This window comes from Lampetra planeri, chromosome 27, assembly GCF_965212315.1.
Source record: "Lampetra planeri chromosome 27, kcLamPlan1.2.h2, whole genome shotgun sequence".
Lineage (NCBI taxonomy): Eukaryota > Metazoa > Chordata > Hyperoartia > Petromyzontiformes > Petromyzontidae > Lampetra > Lampetra planeri.
The window spans coordinates 2605197-2625375 of record NC_136133.1 but is presented as its reverse complement, the minus strand read 5'-3'; the positions used below and the strand labels follow the sequence as shown (position 1 = coordinate 2625375).

At 50.3% G+C, this 20179-nt stretch overlaps 1 protein-coding gene across 2 annotated transcripts in view; it reads left to right on the top strand.

The window, feature by feature from the left end:
- The window catches only part of LOC144728007 (uncharacterized), a 44569-nt gene that overhangs the window by 3380 nt on the left and 21010 nt on the right, over window positions 1-20179 (top strand). Inside the window, exons 2-5 of one of the 2 annotated variants that reach the window (XM_078607199.1) lie at window positions 1998-2065; window positions 5220-5338; window positions 8813-8938; window positions 9373-9452. In XM_078607199.1, coding sequence (XP_078463325.1) covers window positions 2007-2065; window positions 5220-5338; window positions 8813-8938; window positions 9373-9452 — 384 coding nt within the window. In that variant the 5' untranslated portion in view covers window positions 1998-2006. Of the gene's footprint in view, window positions 1-1997; window positions 2066-5219; window positions 5339-8812; window positions 8939-9372; window positions 9453-20179 lie in introns of those variants that run through there. The other variant, XM_078607201.1, reaches the window with a different exon arrangement.

The following is a 20179-nucleotide window of genomic DNA, read 5'->3' as shown; positions in this document are numbered from 1 at the left end:
ATGGAGACTAGGCTCTAAGAAAAGCTGTCTCGGGTGTGGACCAATCAACTTCAAGGACATTGCATTTCATTATCATTATCAGAGTTGTTGCTTTTTGTTTGCATTTTGACTACTTGTGTTGTGGTTATTGCAAACATGATGCCTTGTATAAAGGTGTCAGTTTTTGTACCAGTTGAAAGGGTAAAAACCTAATACTAAATTTTATACTTTTTGCAATGTGTACAGTCTGGAAACTACCCACATGACACATTTCAAGTTTGAAGTTGTTTGTGGTGATGAAGAATGTAAACCCCTTTCTTGTCACGTGACCCGATTGCTCTGTGCCCGTTCCTCCACACCACTGCCTCTCTTCTCTGCTCCTGTGGTTTGGGCGAGATCTGTCACAAGGTAGTGCTCGCCAGAGGTGTGGACTCGAGTCATGTGACTTGGACTCGAGTCAGACTCGAGTCATGAATTTGATGACTTGCGACTCGACTTGGACTTGCATAACAATGACTTTGTCCCACCTCTGAGATGTGGACTCGAGTCATGTGACTTGGACTCGAGTCAGACTCGAGTCATGAATTTGATGACTTGCGACTCGACTTGGACTTGCATAACAATGACTTTGTCCCACCTCTGGTGCTCGCAGTGTAGAGGTGGCACTGTGCATTTGAGGAAGTACCCAACTCTAGGATACATTTCAAACAACACAAAAATCACTCCGCTTTTGTGCATTCTGCAATAACAATCAGCATTTCCTGCAGAAGTGCATTGTGGTCCTCTTGTTGTCGGTCGCCAACAGTTTCTGTTATGGGGGTTTCTCGTCATTGTTAACGAACAGTACCATAGCTAAATATATTAATGAGTGCTACCTGGTATGACGTGGATCTGAAGCATGGACATTCACGAAAAAACACTTATTAGTGTGCGAAGATACATGGGGAGGTGCTTCCACAGAGATACAGCAAGATGAACGCATGGATTGGGGAATGTAGGCCGCTTAGATACATCATTGATATAATTTACAGTCCTTTGTCAGCCCACAGCTGGATAAAGGGCTCCTCATGCTTTGTGGGTAATGGGGTTTATTTCTCCATTCTTCTCCACGCTGGTCAGTGTGGGATGGTGAAGGCCTGGCCTTCCAGCGAGCGACACTGAGCTTGGCTGCACCTCAGAGTGATGGTCATTCGTCTCCGTGAAATGTTGCGTGCTTTATAAATTGCATTAAATGATTGGATGTGGTAGTATAGAAGTACAGGACAACAATGCATTTTGCTGTATTGTGCTGCCCACCACATTGATGTGGATCCTACAACACCTGTTATGCATGGGTTTTCACCTGTCCAAGCACATGCAGGAACAAAGCCCATAGGAACATTGACTTTGTCAGGAAATTATTTCTGACCAAGCTCAAAATAAACATCTCTTAGGATTCAAGGATCAAGGCTACTCATGAAGTTTAAAATGTTCACTTTTTAAAGCATAATTGGTGATTTCATGTAAACGTCAGGTCTACATTCAAGTTCGTATACACCCCATCTTTTCTTTTTTATATACACTAATATCAATAAGTATCAGACTCACCAAATGTCTAACCACACACCAGTGTGCCTCAACATCTGATCCTCGCACATCCCGACAATATACGTTTATGTTTATACCAATCAGATGTGTGCTGTGTGCAACCACTGAATATGCTTTTGAACACAGATGATTGGTAAAAATTGAGACAGCATTTTACAGGATGCTGTATTAGACAAAAATATATGCTGGGTTTAAACTTGCAATGCAAATATATAATTTACCTCCCGTTCTCTGAATAATAATGATAATCTTGCTGGATGCACTTTATTTGGTCATTCTATCATGGTGTGGCATGTTGGGATAACCAAGTCTAAAGCCATAGTTGGCTATGGTGCGGCTTCTTGAGTTTAAATAAGCAGATTGAATGTCTCCAATGCTGACCCATGAAATGAATGCATGAAGTAATGGAATTATGTTTTTTCTCTGTTCAGATCTGAGCCATGGAGGGAAGGAAAGCTGGCATCAGGGATTCACTTGCCAAACTGAAGAAGTTACCTAGGTAAGATATGGGTTCTGCTGCTTTCATCTGTGTTTTGCCACACAGATAAACGTCTCATGAACCGTTAGAACAATACCTTTTTGTACATCTGTTGTAGATTTCCCTGTGCTGTAAGCACCATGTACGCATGGCGCCATTGGGCAAACACCGCTCCTAATTTACGTCAGCTATGGTTAAGTTTTAGAGTAAGACATGAAAGCGATCTGACTTAACTCATTTCCCTATGTGGTGTAATCGCTGTCAGCTGCATGTGTTGTGTCTTAGAACTAACCACACGGAGACGTCTGCATGAGGCAACGCATTTATTATAACTCTTAACACTCTGTTACACACTACTCTGTTAACACGCTACTCTGTTACACACTACTCTGTTAACACGGAGGGTTCAACTCCTTCCACTCGATAGCCTAAGGGAGAGACAGCCTCCCTTCTAGTGTACTCTACCCACTCCGGGCTACACTCCACGCCGGTCCCTTGCGACGGCGGCTAGGGGAAGGCTGGATCGGCCGACCCACCCAGGGTACGTAACTCTCCCTGGACCGCTTCAACCCCGGCTCAGCGAGAGCCTCGGGAAAGGTCCCAGGGGGACCGAGCGACCTCGGATCCACTACAACCGGCTCATAAGAGCCATGGTCGAGAGTCCCCGGGTCGCTGGTCCAGTCTGTAGATCTTCGAATATCTTCGAGCTTGAGTTGGTGAGTAATGCCTCGATCGTCCCAAGGGCTGCCCTTTTTATCCCCAGATTGGGGTCACCCCTCCCTTCATGACCCCCCCTCCAGAACCTTCTGGAAGGTCTTAGGAGGTCTTAATTCTTTAGGGGTCTTAGGAAGTGGAAGGGGGCCATCATCCCCCTCAGCCCCCAGGCTCTGGGGGGTCTTGGGTGTCAACCTTCAGTCAACCCCTACGCACCTCGCTCTCTTTTGGCTGCCCCCTGTCGGCCCGTGAGCATGGCGGCAGGTCAGCTTCCAACAGCACCTTATTATGGCGCAACACATATGCACAGGGCCAAGGTGTGCCCTCACTGGGGCTGTGAGGAGAGCTGGATGGTAATTGCAGCTATCGTATCTGTTCCTGACAATATCCAAATTGGCAACACCTACGGATATCATGATTCCGTAAAATTAAACTCCTATCCACAGTCATATCATGGGGAGGGCTACTGGAAAATCATCATCAATTCATCATCACTGATCCATCATCAATCTTTAATAAACTAAACAATCGAGATTGGTAGTCTCCTTCGACTGCTTCTGCCTACGCTCTTTACTACTGATAAATAGAACAATGTAACGCTCAGCTGCTAACATCTGAAACCAGTACCAGGTAACTCCTATTTAACGCAGATACACATTCATAATAGGAGGAACTTCCCTCACATAATAGGAATTGTCTCTGATTTGGGCTGCAGATACTTGGAGTGCACTAAGAGGAGTTCTCCAGGAACAATAAAATACTCGATTGTAACAGCCACAGCAGTGGATTCCCTTGCGTGGTGACGTTGGACTCATTGCCATTGCTTGTTTTGCACGATATTGCTCAGTGCGCTAGGTCGCTTACCCACTGACGACCAGACAGCACTGTTCATTGTGATAGCAGCTCACAGATTTTCAGAAGATGCATAGGCCTTGTAAAGGCTGGCAACCCTTGCTATAGGCAAGGCCTAGCTCTTGTGTGTATTGGGCAGTACATTACAAAGGGATGGAGAGGTGGAACGGTGGTGCAGTGGTGAGCACACTGCGCTATGAGCCCTGCGACCCAGCCACGGCTAACATCAGTGGCAGATGATATCCAAACGAGTCGTGGGGCTTCCTCACACCTCTGACCAGCGTGGAGAAGTATGGTCAAAGGTCTGTCCATTGCTCTGTATGCCATTGTGTACATATTGCTATTCATTGCAATGGGCCATACATGTGAACTAGAGTCCACACAAGGCAATCTTCGGGTAAAGGCTTTGTTGAAAATCCCTCACTCAAAGGAAGCCGTCTCCGCGAGAGCTCCGAGCACACGTCACACCCCATTTATATCCTCGATCTTTCTGGAACTTTCCAGCAGGTTCCTCAAATCTTCTCCCTCCTTTCCACCAACCCTTTCCTTTTTCTTTCCCGCCAAATCTCTCTCGCCAAATATCTCTCCCCAAATATCTCTCCCCCAGTCCTCAACCTATTCCCTGCTTTCTCCTGCCCGGCTGTATCCCAGGCTCATTTAATTAATTACGTTTAGTGTGCCTAGATGACCATTACACCATCCCAACGTGTCTTTACATGATCCTTACACATGTTGTTAGGTTATTCCATAATTCTAGGTCATGCTTTTGTGGAATATGCACAGTATCACAATTTGTGCAATCACAAACGTGTACGAGCATCACCAATGTCTCTCATGAACCGTGAATGAAGATCGCAACAGGCACTGTGTGATCTTATGTGTAGGATTGTTTTTAAGTAATGAAACAAATGAGTAGGTGTGTCTGTGGAAATTGTCTTGTTTGTGGTATAAATGTTACGCTATACCAAGGCGCTGTAGGTCACTTACATGCCACCATGCTCGCGGGCCGACAAGGGGGCAGCCGAGAGAAAGGGCGAGGTGTGTAGGGGTTGCCTGACGGTAACCCCCACCCCTGGTTGGCCCGTGACCGGAGGTTGACACCCCAGACCCCCCATGGCTGGGGGCTGGGGGGGATGGGAGCCAAAAGGCCATTTTAAAGCTCTTTAGGATTTAAGACATTTTAAGACATTTTAGAAGGTTCTGGAGAGGTGGTGATGAGGGGAGGGGTATGCTCCGAGCTGGGGATAAAAGCCGGGCCTCTGAACGGGTTCGGCAGTATTCGCCAACTCAAGCCTCAGGACGCCGAAGACCGAAGACTGGACCAGCACCCTGGGACCCTCACCCGAGGCTCCTGTCAGAGCCGGGTTGGAGCGGACCAGTGGTGGAACCCCGTGGCAAGGGACCCGTGTGTAGCAGAGCCGGGGTGTGTAGGATACACCAGGAGGGAGGCTGTACCTCCCTTAGGCTATCGGGTTGAAGGGGCCGTACCCCTTCGTGTAACAGTCAGTGTCTGTTGAGTCTGTTAATAAACGCGTTGCCTCCAGCTGACGTCTCTGTGTAGTTAGTTATACACACAACATAAACATGTGTGCGCATGTGTGTCCTGCAGATATGACAACACCGCGGTTCCCCTCCTGACTCGTCTCAAGGATCTCTCTGGAGACATGGATTTGACCGTTAAAGAGCACAAAGAGCTTTCTCATGATTTTTACGAGGAGGGCGGTGCAGGTGGGTGCCTGAGTGTGGGACAGCAACAGCAATCATTCTGTCCCATTATTTTTATAATACCAGTATTTCACTTAAAATGAGACAACAGTGTTTAAAAAAATGTGGGCGTGATACCGACCTCAAAGGTGATAATTTGTAGCAGCTGCAATAAAAACTCTCAAAGCCAGAGGCTAATTGTGGAGAAGGCCTTTCTGGTCTTGTGGAATGTTCAGCAAACTGAAAATAATAAAAGGATTGAATACACGTTGATAAACACTCATAGGATAAATTTCTCTCGCAATGAACTACATTCATACCGGCGGAGGTACGGTGGTTCGGGCGTTGCGCTATAAACCCAGCGACACGGTTAACATCAGTGGTGAGTGATATTAGAACCGGTTCTCCTCTGCCTCACTTCACCAACCTGCAGTGACCAGGGTATTGAAGTAAGGACGAGAAAACATTGACTAACATGATGTGAAGAGGCCTGAAACAATTGGTTAAGAGTTTTCACATTTGTACAGTTTAATTACATTTAGACATAATTGTCATTACCACTTAAAATATCTAATTTTACACTTAAGAACAGTTTAGGATCTCCATGAAACAGAGGTAGGAGGCTGTGCTTCCCTTGTGTTGAAAGGATGAAGAGTTTTCTGATCGGCTGGAAGCATTCATTTTGTGTATTTGTTAAATAAATGAAACATCAATAAGGAACAAATGAGGGGAGAGAGATCACTAAAAGAGCGTGTCATCCAAGAGAGCATTTTATGATTCCATACAACATTCAGAATTGCTAGTGAACAAAAGCATCCCGTCTCCTTCCACATGCAGTTTAATTAACGTGGGAACAGAGTTCTGGTGTGAGTATTGTACAGTATTCAAATTTACTTATTTATTTTCCAATAGCCTTCCTGCTTTGCTTGGAGAGGTTTTACCTTCAGGCAATCAATACAATTCAGCACAACATTCATGCATGATTATTAATTGCAGAAATTAATAGGGTTGTACCATCAGCTTGGAATTTACCTTATTTTCACCCAAAACAATAATATGGGCTTGAATCATCCAATGAGTGTTAATATAGTATATAATTCGAATAAAAATCAGACTACGCGACAATAACTATATTCACTCATTTTTAAACAATAACATATAACTACAACTTGTAACGCTCACAGTACTTGTTCTCGTCGAGAGAGAACGTATTATACATGCCTCATATATAAGTACAGTGGGTGAAAATTTATAGTAAAACATATAGTTAAATTAACATTCATCAGCTAGCCATGGTCAATCCACTGCTTGATGAAGGCCTTGCCAAGTTGTCACCTCACGTGCCTATGATGTAACAATCCACCTAGCCCTACACACGAGATGATCTATTCGGTGGAAATTGATGCATTTATCCAAGCGCTCACAAACCAGAGCCTACAATATGTGTAGAAAGTCATAAAAACTATTTACAAGAATGGGACGGCAACTCTGAGATGACAGTATCAAAATACTGTTCATGCAAGACAACTCCGATAAGCGGCGCTCATCTGTGGCAGCTACAGGATCCATGAAAAAACGCCTGTTTTCTGCGATCCAATCCTACCTATTAACTGCAAACTTTCCCTTCAATGTTTGCGAAGCAGCATTCTAGTTGCGACATTTTCACGGATTATAGTTGCGTTACAAATACAGCCTAATATCTGTGGGTCAACCACATTTGTACTAAAAGACACAGAAAAAGACAAAAAGATCATGGTTATCGCACTGCACTACAAACCTGGTCACCCGAGTTTAATTCTCGCTCAAAGCCAACATTGGTGACGAATATCTTAACGGGTTCAGGACCTCCTGGGTCTACTCGGCCTCAAATGAGTACCTGTTAACATCAGCACTGGCAAGAGGAAGGCGGTCGGGCGTAGTACTGGCCAGCCACTCCCTCATGGGCCGTGCCAACCTTAATAGGTGCTCGTTAACAGCACTTATTTAAACACTATATTAAAGCCAATACGAGGGATCTATGCATCTGTGCGTTCTCGAAGCTTTTGCGTGTTAATGGCGCAGCTCGGCTGCTGCAGATGAAACCATCGCCACAGGGGGCGCCAGGGTGCACATGAACCCAGCTGCTCTCTAAGCACGCTGTGCCAACTTACCGAGACGTGCACACAGATACAAAGGCAACGATCCCCCAGATAGCCTTTCACAGACTGAAGTGGCAAGTGCTGTGAGCGAACACCCATGAAGGTCGGCACGGCAAACGACGATGTGGTTTGGACAGCACCACGCCTAGCCGCCTTTGTCTCCCCGATGTGTACACACCACATACTCATTTAATGCTGAGTTGACATGGGGGAAGCGAAGGCCAGTTTCAGATATTCGTCGCCAATGTTTGCTGTGAACAAGAATCTAATTCTGTTCACCGGGATAATCGTAGCGTAGTGGGCTAACCACTGCGCCACCACTCCCGAGAAGTCACGTATTTGAAGCGCAACTGGTGTTCGCCAATACCCACTGCACTTCAAAGACTACCCTTGCCCCAGTTATCCATACATTATTGTGAATAAGCGGGGAGGGGGGTAGTATTTGTGGAAAAGCAGAGTCACAAGCTAAATTAGTAATATCCGTGAATATTTCCTTGCCCCTTTCCCGTCATGCACTGCGCATCGTTACTCCTATTATTCGCGACTTTGCGGATACGAGGAGTCGCCTGGCAAATATATACTCTTTAACTGTGGATGATAATAAGAGTACAAACACAAATAACCCTGTGAATAAGAGGATCTGCGATATTGGTCCCCCACATTGCCGCTCATGAGAGGAAAGAGGACACGCTTAAACCAACATTATTTACTGCAACATTGGGTGATGTATTCTGGAAATTGTATTAGAGCAATAAAGGCGTAAATATAAATGGAAACATTAATAATCTCAGATTTTCTGTTGACAACCATTGTATCATCCAATGGGAATGACCTACAGGACGTGTTAGAAGAAACTAATAAAGAAGGCTGCAGCGTCGGGCTCAAGATACGAGCCAAACTAAAGTCGCGTACAATAAGTTTGTTAGACAACTGAAGATAACTGTTGGAGGGACACAACTGTGGGTTGGATTGATTTTGAAAAGCTGCACTTCATAATGAAAAGCAACAGTGTATTTAAAGAAAGTTTTTAATCAATGCATATTACATCCTTTGACATGGATTATGCGTAATGTTGAACAATAAAATGTAATAATAAATAGAATGGAAATAAAGTGCTGACTTGTATGTACAAAACAATGAGAGCTGCCACCTGTCCAGAGTTTACCTGTTTAAACAAATGCTGCTGTAAAACATTGGCGCAGAAGGCCGCATTGTAGAATGCAGTAAGGCTTAATGGACAGGTTTTTTAAAATTGTTGTATTGTCTGTACATCTGATATTTGATTTGTAAGGTGTTCAGTCTGAGACAAGGCAGTGAGTGTGTGTGCAACGAGGAGGCACCGCTGTGTCATTTTCCCCAGAGCTGCTCATGAAGATCCTGGAGTCCGTGTGCCCGGGCGGATCTGAGATCCGAGACGACAACGCCCGCGTGGTGGAGTTCAGCGTGAAAGTTCTGACAAATTACACAGGATTAGTCCCTGATCTAGGTAAGTCACTCACGTGAGGCCTATCAAGAGAAAAAACTTGTTGTTAATCGAACAATTATGAGATTATATATTTTTTTACTACATTTTAATAATCTAGGTGCTGAGCTAGCACATATATTGAAAACTTGGTGAACTTGCCAAGACAGATCAAATAGCATCACAAAAAAATGTTCCCTGTGATCTGCAAACTTTATAATTACATGAGCTCTGAACTGTTCTAAGATACACTTTGCTCATTCATTTAATGCATAACTCTGCAATCTAAAATAGCGAGGTATAAACCACAAATGCAACCAATTGAAATAACCTTTAACAAAACATTGGTTGTAATTCCTTCCAACTGGTTTTGGTTATAAATCACATTCGTTTGACTGTCAGTCACTAAATGGTGAGTTGAATGGAGTAGAGATTCTATAACCCATACTCCCTCTCAGATCGCAAGTTGTCGGAACTCGGATACATTAAGTTCATGGTGAATCTGCTGAGATCCCTTGTGGAGAAGAATCAGCTGATGGTGAGACGGACGCTTCCTGCACGAGGGGTTGCACCACACGGCCACAGAGAAGCTGGCTTAACCACATCACCAGATCAACTTGTTAGTAATGCAGAGAGAACTTTGAACATTTGAATGCAAATACTGAATGCAGGAATGCATTAAGTTAACATTAATGTGAAGCCCACTTGTTGCCAGCAGACCTCGACATTGGCGTTTAGCTCCTGAACATTTTTCCATACCCAAGAATACGATAGAATGGTAATGATACATTTAACATAGCTTAATGTTGGATTATTTATCGTTACTTGATATGATCCTTGCTTTCAATTATGTAAGTTAAAATGAGTTAATTATTATGTTATAGATACACTATTTAAGCCATGGGTGGAGAACTTTTCCTTCCTAGAAGGACTATAACTGTAAATACCTTTGACACGCCACACATGAACACTTCTGTTATTGCAAGGGGCCCTAGCAATGACAGGAGGGACAGAGCACACTAAAATTATAAACACACTGTTTCCAGGATGGAAATATTCCTTTCTTATACCAAATTATTGAGACTAAGATGCTTTCAGTGACGGAAAAATACTATTTCTAGGCCGTTTCAAGTGTCTGGCCTTCATATGGCCGTGGGCACCACGATACGAAGTCAGCGACCATATCCGACCTTTGGGCTGCAGGTTCCCTGATCTAAGGCCTAGATACACTCTATGCCTTTCCAGTGCATTCGGTAGATGCGATTCTATCACAGGCAATTAATTGCATTTCTGTCAACAAATGTGTGCACTATGCCATCGATCATGCTGTGGTTTCACGCATTAGCTGGGCTCTAAGTGTTTCATTTGGCATGATTGCAATCCAAGGGTCAACCAATGAGTGAGTGAGTTCATGACTACAGACTGCATATATTTGTTTTATCGAGTGTGTTTTGGTGCGTATGTGTAGTAGTGTAGCGGTTAGCGTGCTGCGCTATGAACCTGGTGACCTGGGTTTGTATCCCGCTCATGGCCAACACTAGTGACGATTATCTGAACTAGTCCTGGGCCTCCCCTAGGTCAACTCGGCCTCAAATGAGTACCTGGGGTGGTGTGTAAACATTGCAACGAGGGAAACAAAGGCGGATGCACGTGGTGCTAGCCATCCATCCCCTAGTGTGCCATGCCGGCCTTCATAGGTGCTCGATAACAGCACTTGCTCCAACAGTCTGTAAAGGCTATTTGGGGGATCTTTGTTTTTGCAACCATATGTGTGCATGTTTGTATGTACGCCAGGTGTGTGTCCATGTGTAACAGAGTACGTGTGTCAATGTTTGTGCATGTGTGCATGTTGTATTTCGGGAGTCAGAGCCGGGAGTCAGAGCCTTTCCCTGTACACCTTGGGGTGCGGCAGGGATGTCCTCTGTCTCCCACATTATTTAACATCTATTTTGACCGCGTAGTTCGTGAAGCCTTCAATAGCTGTACCGGGGTAATTTCCATTTGGTACAGATATAATGGGAGGCTGATCGACGCCCGGGTGCGATCAAGGGATGGCTCCCTATTGGTCAACCACGTTATGTATGCCGATGATTTGGTAATAGCTGCTCATTCAGAGGAGGAGTTGGAGACGCTGCTGCTGAGACTGGAGTGTGCCACTAAGAGGTGGGGCCTTACCATCAGCCCCACCAAAACTAAGCACCTGCCTGGGTATTTTGTACCATCGGACACTCCACCCCTACAACTCCCAATTGGTGATGGGGCAGTAGTGGAGAGAGTGGAGAGTTTCCCATACCTGGGCAGTATGCTTATGACCGGCTCCAGTTTAACAGCAGAGGTCTCACTCCGAATCAGTCGAGCGGCAATATCTTTTCATCGGTTGCGTAACGCTGTGTGGAAGCTACCTGGTCTGTCGCTCCGCACGAAGCTTCAGGTCTTCTCGGCCACAGTCATTCCCTCCCTTCTCTACGCTTGCGAAACGTGGACCCCCCTAATGGAGCATCTTTGCCGGTTGGAAACATTTAGGCTGGCCTGCCTACGATCCATCCTGGGTTTAACCAGGCTGGATTGTGTGAGGAGCTCACAAATCCTTGAAAGATCTGGGCAAAGTCCCATCGGTGAGCTCCTCCGGCAGGCAAGGCTGCGTTGGCTGGGTCATGTAGCCCGCATGCCCAGCCACCGCATGCCTTAACAGCTTTTGTTCGGCCGGATCGAGGGGGCTAAACGGGCGCGGCACGGGCTAGAGAAGAGATGGAGTGATGTGGTACAGAAGGACGTGGAGCTGAGTGGACTTGCCGATGACTGGTGCCAGCGGTGTCAAGATCGGCCTCTGTGGAGGAGGCTCGTGAAGGACGCTACTGGGCAGTTGGAGGCAGTCGCCCTCCAACAACAACGGAGGGCGGAGGAGCGACGCTCACAACAACGAGCGGAGCGCCGGGTAGCTAAAGCACAGCAAGTTGGTACAGTAGGGGGCACAGGTGGTGCATCAGCCAGTCATCTCGGTCAGTCGACCCGTGGCACCTGGGTCTGCCCCGTGACCTCCTGCCAGTGGGCGTTCGACACTTCACGTGGCCTCAAGGTGCACTTGGCCTGGCACAAGCGTTGTGGTGACGTCACCGCCACTTAGTGGCGAATGGCGGTTGTTGTATTTTTTTACCCGGTGGATGTGTGTGTATAGATTTGTGTGTTTATGTTTCAGAGTAACACACTGCCGTAGTGGTTAGCGCACTGGACAGTGAGCATGGCCACGGCTAACATCAGTGGTGAGTTAGATCTGAACTAATCTTGGGCCTCCCCGAGCTTGACTCAGATTTAATGAGTACCTGATGCAATGTGTAGGTATAAGCATTAGGGAAACAAAGGTTACCATCCGTGTTACAGGCCACCCCATCTACATATATGTGTAATGAGACGACTTCCGAGAAACGGCTTGTAGAGGGTTTCTTATTTGTCTCCTAATACTTTAATGACAGGGTCACAGAGTAACATAAGCGTTCACTGACGTATAGCTTAGCCACCCATACAGTGACATCGGCGACGTACAACTATATAGCTTGCTGACTATATAGTGATGACGGCGATGGAGACTGTATAGCTGGCTGGCTATGCAGCGACGACGACGAAGAGATGGCAGCGATGACAGCGACGACAGCCAGGACCCGAACCCCCACGACAGCCACTCCCTCATTTACCCAGCACGGTCAAGCCCCGCCCTTGGCCACGCCCCTCTTCTGGAACGCTCTCGTGTGTTCCAGGAGCTTCCAGTTTGATCTCCTCTTTGACCCCTGGCCCAGTTATGCCCCCCTCGTGGCCGCTTGCATCATGTGTCATTCTATACCGCACCCATACCCGTAGTTAGCCCCCATGGCCACCAGATGGCATACTGTCACTACATATGTATCTATAATAGAGGTTTTTTGGGTTAGATCGCGTAAATATATAAATGTGTCGTTAAAACCCACCACCACCCGACACAGCCAACTAGTAAGGGTTGTCACGTAAACAGAACATGGCAATTCGTCACTAGTGAAGTACCGTTGATGACTCTTGGACACCGTTGGTGAGGCACACGTATTTATTCCGTACAAGTAGTCACAACTGTGGACATACAATACTAGAGGGGGTATCGGCCCCCTCACCGGGCTAGCTGGGAATACACTGCTAGCTATCTCTGACCTACCTCCTAGTCCTCCACTAACGGGCTAGGGGAGGCTGTCTGGCCCGACACTGGTAAGTCGGGCTACGGTACCCGGAGTCCCAGAGCACTAGCTCTGGTTCTCGGGACCACGCCGCTGGCTTGGTCCTGCGCGGCCCTGACAAGGGCGGCGTCCCAGGGGAGTCCAGGGCTCTAGCTAGACGATCTTCGGTCTTCACTGGTTTAGCTTTAACATTCTGCCCCGAGCCCTCTGACACATCCCCCTTTATACTCCACCCCCGCTGAGGGGTGGGGCCCCGGGCTGCCTGGTGCGGACGTCGTTGAGAGCACCCCCCCCCCCCCGTGCACTCACGTAGCCCCGCCCACTGTGTTTGTTTCCCATAAGCTGCCATGCATAACGGCTCTCTCTCTAACACCCCTACATCACCCCCCCCCGCATAGCTTGCAGCCGTCCCGGCTGCCAACATACAAAAAAAACGACAATAAAAGCGCATTTACCCCCTGACCGCGCGTGTGCCTCACTATTTTTCAACATAACGCGAAGAGAACAACAACAAGAACCAGAAAACCCCAAAGGGAAAACAACCCGACGCACCCCCCCCCGAATAAATACGAATTCTGCAAAAGCAACGTATATACAAATCGCAAGGAACCCCCAACACACACACAACACAACACAATGTGCCAGGAGCACACCACCGACGCAGCGCACAGTAACCATACACGTGAAAATAAAAAAATAAAACAAAATTCTTCTTTTTGTGCATCACAAGAGTCTGCGCATTCTTGCGCGCGTCCTTGCCGCAGGCCCGTCACACGGGGCAACCCCGGATGGCGGACCATCCGGTGGCAGCTGTCCATTTCGAAGTGAGTCTGCGCTTGATGTCGCGAGACCATCGGCATCCCCTGTAGGGGTTGTTGGGCGGGAGCCCGTCATTCCTGGTGCACCTGGGGGCGGGACAGCCGGCAACACGTCAGGCGAGAGCAGCAGAGACGGACCCTTTGAGTCGGCCGACCCCCCACATGTTTGGCCACGCGTGTGTGGAGTGGGGCCTCGCACCGCAACGAAGGGTTTCAGCCTAGAGGGGTGCACAAACCACCGGCGCTTCCCCCATTTGATGCGAATGCACTGAGGCCGCAAAACCTCGACCACCTCGATGGGGCCCCGCCACGGCCGCACCAGTTTTGAGGAGGTCGCGAGTGGTACCTGGGGACAGTGCAGCCATGCCCTGTCCCCCGGCTTCCACTGTAGCACGTGCGCGCGACCCAGTCTGAGGCGCTCATTCGCTTTCTGACGCCTGTCGGAATTTAGCATGGCAGCATCCCGTGCCTCAGTCAATTTCGCAAGGTTAAATTTAACATGGTCGGCCAATTTAGTTTTTCCCAGCGGCGCGGGGATCTGCAGCTGTGCCCGAACAGGTGGGTCAGGTTCGCGGCCATACATGAGGAAGAAGGGTGAAAATCCCGTCGCAGCATGGGGGGCCAATCTGTATGCTGCCAGGACCCCTTGAATTTGCAAGTCCCAATCGGTCTGTGAGTCCGAAACCTGCTGCGACAACATAGACGTGATGGTTCGATGCAGACGCTCGACCATCCCGTCAGTTTGCGGGTGATAGGGAGAGGTACGAATTTTTTTCGTTCCCAGGAGCTCACAGACCTGTTGGAGGAGTTTGCCGGAAAAAAATTTTTCCCTGGTCGGTCAGCAGCCGCTCCGGAGCACCTTTGTCCATGACGTAACCTTGGACAAAGGCCTCCACGATGGCTGCTGCTGACTGGTTGGCCAGGGGCCAGGCCATAGGCCAGCGCGTAAAGTATTCCACCCCGGTCAACAAATATCTATTGCCCCTAGGGGTGGCGGGAAATGGCCCCAGAATATCCAGCGCGACAAGTTCGTTCACTCTGGAGACTCTGATAGACTGCAAAGGCGGGTTTGACTCCCGTGCTGGTGGTTTTCGCTGCGCACACCGAGGGCATGATGCCAACAGATCTGCGACATCCCTCGTCATGCCTGGCCAAAAAAAATCAAGCTGGAGCAAGGCGAGGGTCTTTTGGGTACCCAGGTGGAGGAGGCGCTCATGAGCAGCCCACACCACCCTACCCCGTAACCCAGAAGGGACCACCAGCCGGTGTCGATGGGATTTCTCGTCCCAATGCATCAGCAACCCCGCGTGCATTTCTCATGCGTCGGCATCACCCGTCCCCCGCCCCGCCTCCCCGGCGCGACGACGCGACGCGAGGAGGGAGGTATCCTCCATCTGGAGGCGCCCCCATTCATTAACAGGCAAACCCAGCAGGGAATCTGTTGTGCGATAGAATTTGGAAGCAATGTTTCGTCGTCGGCGGCGGCCGCCAGGACCGGAACCGGCATGTCCCCTGCTGGCTTGCAACGTCCCGACCCCAGGAGGCATGCACATTCGGAGGTGGTTGGCATGCGCGACAGAGCGTCCGCGTTGGTGTGGCGAACGCCCTTACGGTAGGTGGTTTCGAAATCAAAATACTGGAGGATCTCCAACCATCGGGACAATTGTCCCGATGGCTGTTGAACTCGCAGGGCGTACTGCAGTGCCGCATGATCTGTGCGGACGGTGAAATGCCGACCGTACAGATATGGGCGATACTGTTGGATGAAATAGACAATTGCCAACAGTTCCCTACGGGTGACACAATATCTTTGCTCCGCTGGAGACAACACCCGACTGCCGTACGCAACCACCCGTTCCACGCCGTCAACCACCTGGGAAAGCACGCCCCCAATACCCGTGTTGCTCTCATCGGTGTCGAGCAAAAATGGTTCCGAAAAATCGGGGTAAATCAAGGGAGGAGCTTTTACCAGGGCGTCCCGAAGGGAGCAGAAAGCAGCCTCCTCCTCCTGACCCCAGTGGAACCGAACCCCTTTTGATGTTAAAGCGTGTAGGGGTTTGGCAATCGTCGCAAAATCAGCGACGAACCGTCGGTAATACGATGCGAAGCCAATGAAACTCCTGACCTCTCCCACCGAGGTGGGAGTCGGCCAGGAGCTGACACACTGTGTTTTGGCGGGATCGGTAGCAATACCTGAGCGCCCCACGATGTGCCCCAAATAACGCACCGAATCGCGTAACAAATGACATTTTTGGGGTTTGAATTTCAAATTAGCAGCCCGCATCTTTAGGAAAACCGCCCGCAACCTCTGGAGTTGTTCGTCAAAAGTTTTACTAAAGACGATAACGTCATCCAAATAAATCAGGCACGACTCCCATTGCAATCCAGCCAAAACCAATTCCATCAAACGCTGGATAGTTGCCGGCGCTGAGTGTAAGCCCATCGGCAACCGGTTGAATTGGAACAGGCCGTGCGGTGTACGGAAAGCAGTTTTAGGCTTTGAATCATCGTCCAGAGGAAGCTGCCAGAATCCCGAAAGTAAATCCAGTGTGGAGAAGAATCGCGCTCCCGCCAAGGCGTCCAGCGATTCGTCCATCCGTGGGAGCGGGTATGCGTCGGCAACCGAAATTTTGCTAAGGCGCCGAAAATCAACGCAAAACCGCAACGAGCCGTCCTGCTTTTTAACCAGGACGATCGGCGCTCCCCAAGGGCTGGTGGAAGGAGAAATGATGTCGGCGGCTAACATGTCATCAATAGCCGATTTGACATGGTCCTTTTCGGTGGGACTTAACCGAAACGGATTCTGGCGTATTGGCGCGCTGTCACCCGTGTCAATATGGTGACGCAGCAGATGAGTGCAACCCAAATCGTATTTGTCCCGACTGAAAACGTCGGAAAATTCCCGCAGTAGCGTTCTATGCTGTTGGCGCTCTGAATTTGACAGGTCCGTCGATCCCGCACAAAGCGCATCGAGCCACCCTCCATCGCTGTCCGAATGTGGGTGCGGCCGGGGAGCAGTGCCGACGTGATTCGCAACAGGTTCCTCGCAGGGCACCGGTGTCGCGTGAGCAAGCACCGTCCCTTGAGGAACTACCACTGTCTGCGACCCCACATTGAGGACCGCGATGAAAGGGTCCCCGTCCCCTCTTACGACGGTCTGGGCCGGAATCAAATGAGGTCCACTAACCCCAGCCCTAGATGGTCCCAGCAGAATTCCCTGGTCCCCAATGCCCTCAGCGAAGGGCCGACGAAGTTTTAGAGGCACCAACATTTGAGCTCCCGGCGGCACACGAACTGTTTTAACGACGAACGCTGGTACTGTTACGAACGCCGTCCGAGCCGCAGTAGGGGAAGGCAGGAACGCCATGCGTCGTCCCGACGGGAGCTCAATGCATCCCTGGTCTATTAAAATACGAATCGGCATTTTGCCCAAGAAGTCCGTCCCCAGCAGGCACGGAACCGCCAGCGAGGAGGAAACAAAAATCGGGCCCGACAATTTGATATCCCCGATACAAATTTGCGATTGAATCTGTCCAATGATGCCAAGAGAGCCCCCGTTAGCAGCATAGAATGGGACGTTAACCGGCAGTAAAGGACGGCTCTGGACAGGTAGAATATTGTAAATGAGTTCGGAAATGATGGTCGCCGATGCCCCCGTATCGACCAGGATGCGTACCTCCACCCCGTCAATGTGTCCCACCACGGCCGACGACCCCGACGACGCGGCCACAACGCGATGGGCCAACATGGACCACTGCCTGGGTTCGATTTGAGTCCCCATAGTGGTGCGTGTTGGCCCGTCGCAGCGCAATGTCGGCCCCCCGTTCGTTGCGGTGTGCGAGTGTGTGACGAGTGTGTGCTTGGGCCAAACATGAGGGGTGCCGCGACTCGCCGGATTATGTTGATGGAGCTTGGGAGGAGGAGGGCCGGCGTCCTGTCGAGGCGTCGTCCCGCGCTGCCGAGGAGAGCGGCACCCCGAGGCGACATGGCCCCGGACGCCGCAGTTGAAGCAACGCGGGAGCGCCGGCGGCGATGACGGACGGTCGAAGCGGCTCGACCCATCCCGGCCCGACCGTGCTCCCGTCCCCTGCTGCCGTCGACGGTCGACGGCGTAAACCTCCTCCGCCGGGAGGGTGGCTGCAGCCACCGCACGCCCGGCCGCTGCCCTGCTGGCTTTCCGACGCTGTGACAGCAGGTTGGCGTGGAGGAGCCGCGCAGCCTGGAGGGAACTCATCTCCGTGTCCTCCTGTGCAACGACGGCGATGTCCAGGTCGTCTGCCAGCAGGAGGATTTTTTCTGTGACCATGGCGTCCACGCCGTCGTCGTCCATTCGAGGGAAGGCCGTCTTCGCCAGTGCCAGGAGACTCGTCCTGTACGCCAGGGGCGACTCCTTTGCACCCCGCTGGCGATCGTAAAACTGCTGCCTGCATTCCGCTGAAGGTCCGTAGACCCCGGCCAGCAACTGCAGCGCCATCTGTAGCGTGGAGCGCTTCTCCCTCGGCGCCGATGTAAGGGCGGCGAGTGCGTCGCTGTCGAGGAGCGCCGGCAGCGCGCAGAGAGCCTCAGCATCCGACCACCGTGCCATTTCTTGGTGGGCGAGGAAGCGTCGCTGGAAGCCGCCCCAGTCGCCCTCCGCGCCAACAAACTCTTTGAGCGGAGGCAGCCGTTGGTGCAGCACAGCGGTCGCCATGGAAGCTCGCAGGCTGCTGTCCCCGTAACTCGGCTGCGCTTCGGCGCGAACGGCAGATGGTATCGCCTGTCGCAGCCGTGATGACGCTCCCTCCGCTGGCAGTGACGCGGCAGCCCCAGCGAGAGCGATGTTGGACCCGAGGTTCAGGCCGGCCACGCCCTCAGCAGCTGTTGCGGCGATGGCGGGAGATTCAAAGTTTGAATCCGTTGAGATGGCGGGAAGGGGCATCGGACGTCGGTTCTCCTCGCCCCGTGGTGGTCCACCAGCCCCCAGCCGCGTGATGTGTTCGAGTGTGGCGGCAGCGGCGTAAAGCAGCTCCGCCAGCCTCGCGTGAGCCAGCCTCAGCCCTTCTGATGGCGGCTCCTCTTCATCCTGATGCCCCGGTAAGAATGCGTCCGGCCCCGGCTGCACGATGTCTTGTTGAGCCGTCTCGGGCTCGACAATTTCAGCGGTGTCCTCCACCTGCGGTACTCCGGCTCGAGCTGTCCGGCGCGTGTCCATGTTCGTAGTTGTTCTGACACCAGATGAAGTACCGTTGATGACTCTTGGACACCGTTGGTGAGGCACACGTATTTATTCCGTACAAGTAGTCACAACTGTGGACATACAATACTAGAGGGGGTATCGGCCCCCTCACCCGGCTAGCTGGGAATACACTGCTAGCTATCTCTGACCTACCTCCTAGTCCTCCACTAACGGGCTAGGGGAGGCTGTCTGGCCCGACACTGGTAAGTCGGGCTACGGTACCCGGAGTCCCAGAGCACTAGCTCTGGTTCTCGGGACCACGCCGCTGGCTCGGTCCTGCGCGGCCCTGACAAGGGCGGCGTCCCAGGGGAGTCCAGGGCTCTAGCTAGACGATCTTCGGTCTTCACTGGTTTAGCTTTAACATTCTGCCCCGAGCCCTCTGACACATCCCCCTTTATACTCCACCCCCGCTGAGGGGTGGGGCCCTGGGCTGCCTGGTGCGGACGTCGTTGAGAGCACCCCCCCCGTGCACTCACGTAGCCCCGCCCACTGTGTTTGTTTCCCATAAGCTGCCATGCATAACGGCTCTCTCTCTAACACCCCTACACTAGTACAGCACACCGGTGTGTTGGAGAGCCAAGCCACAACATTTACAATACATATGTATGTTGTTGAACTTCTTTTGCACCATACGTAGCCAACCATGCTAATCATGTGCTGTGCTGGCTTTCATAGTTGCCTGCAAACAGCACTTGCTGCACCAGTTTGTCAGAAGCTATATGGGGGATCTTTGACTTTGTGTGCACACATTTGTGTGTCTGTGTGTATGCTTCTCGTTTTTTCGACTTGCAGCCCCATTACCATGATCTGCAGTCCCTTTGCACTCAATTGAATTCCACTGTCGTTGAGTGTTTCAGTTAATTGTTTGCTCCGACATACTCTTTGGTTCTTTTGGTAAAGTCACGAAGGTAGAAAATAATAGATCACGACGTTTCGATCGCAACACAAGCAATCGTCATCAGGTGAGACAATCACAACAGGGAAACTGCTGAAGCAGGCGTCACCATGTGTCTTTTTGACCCTGACGGCTTGAATT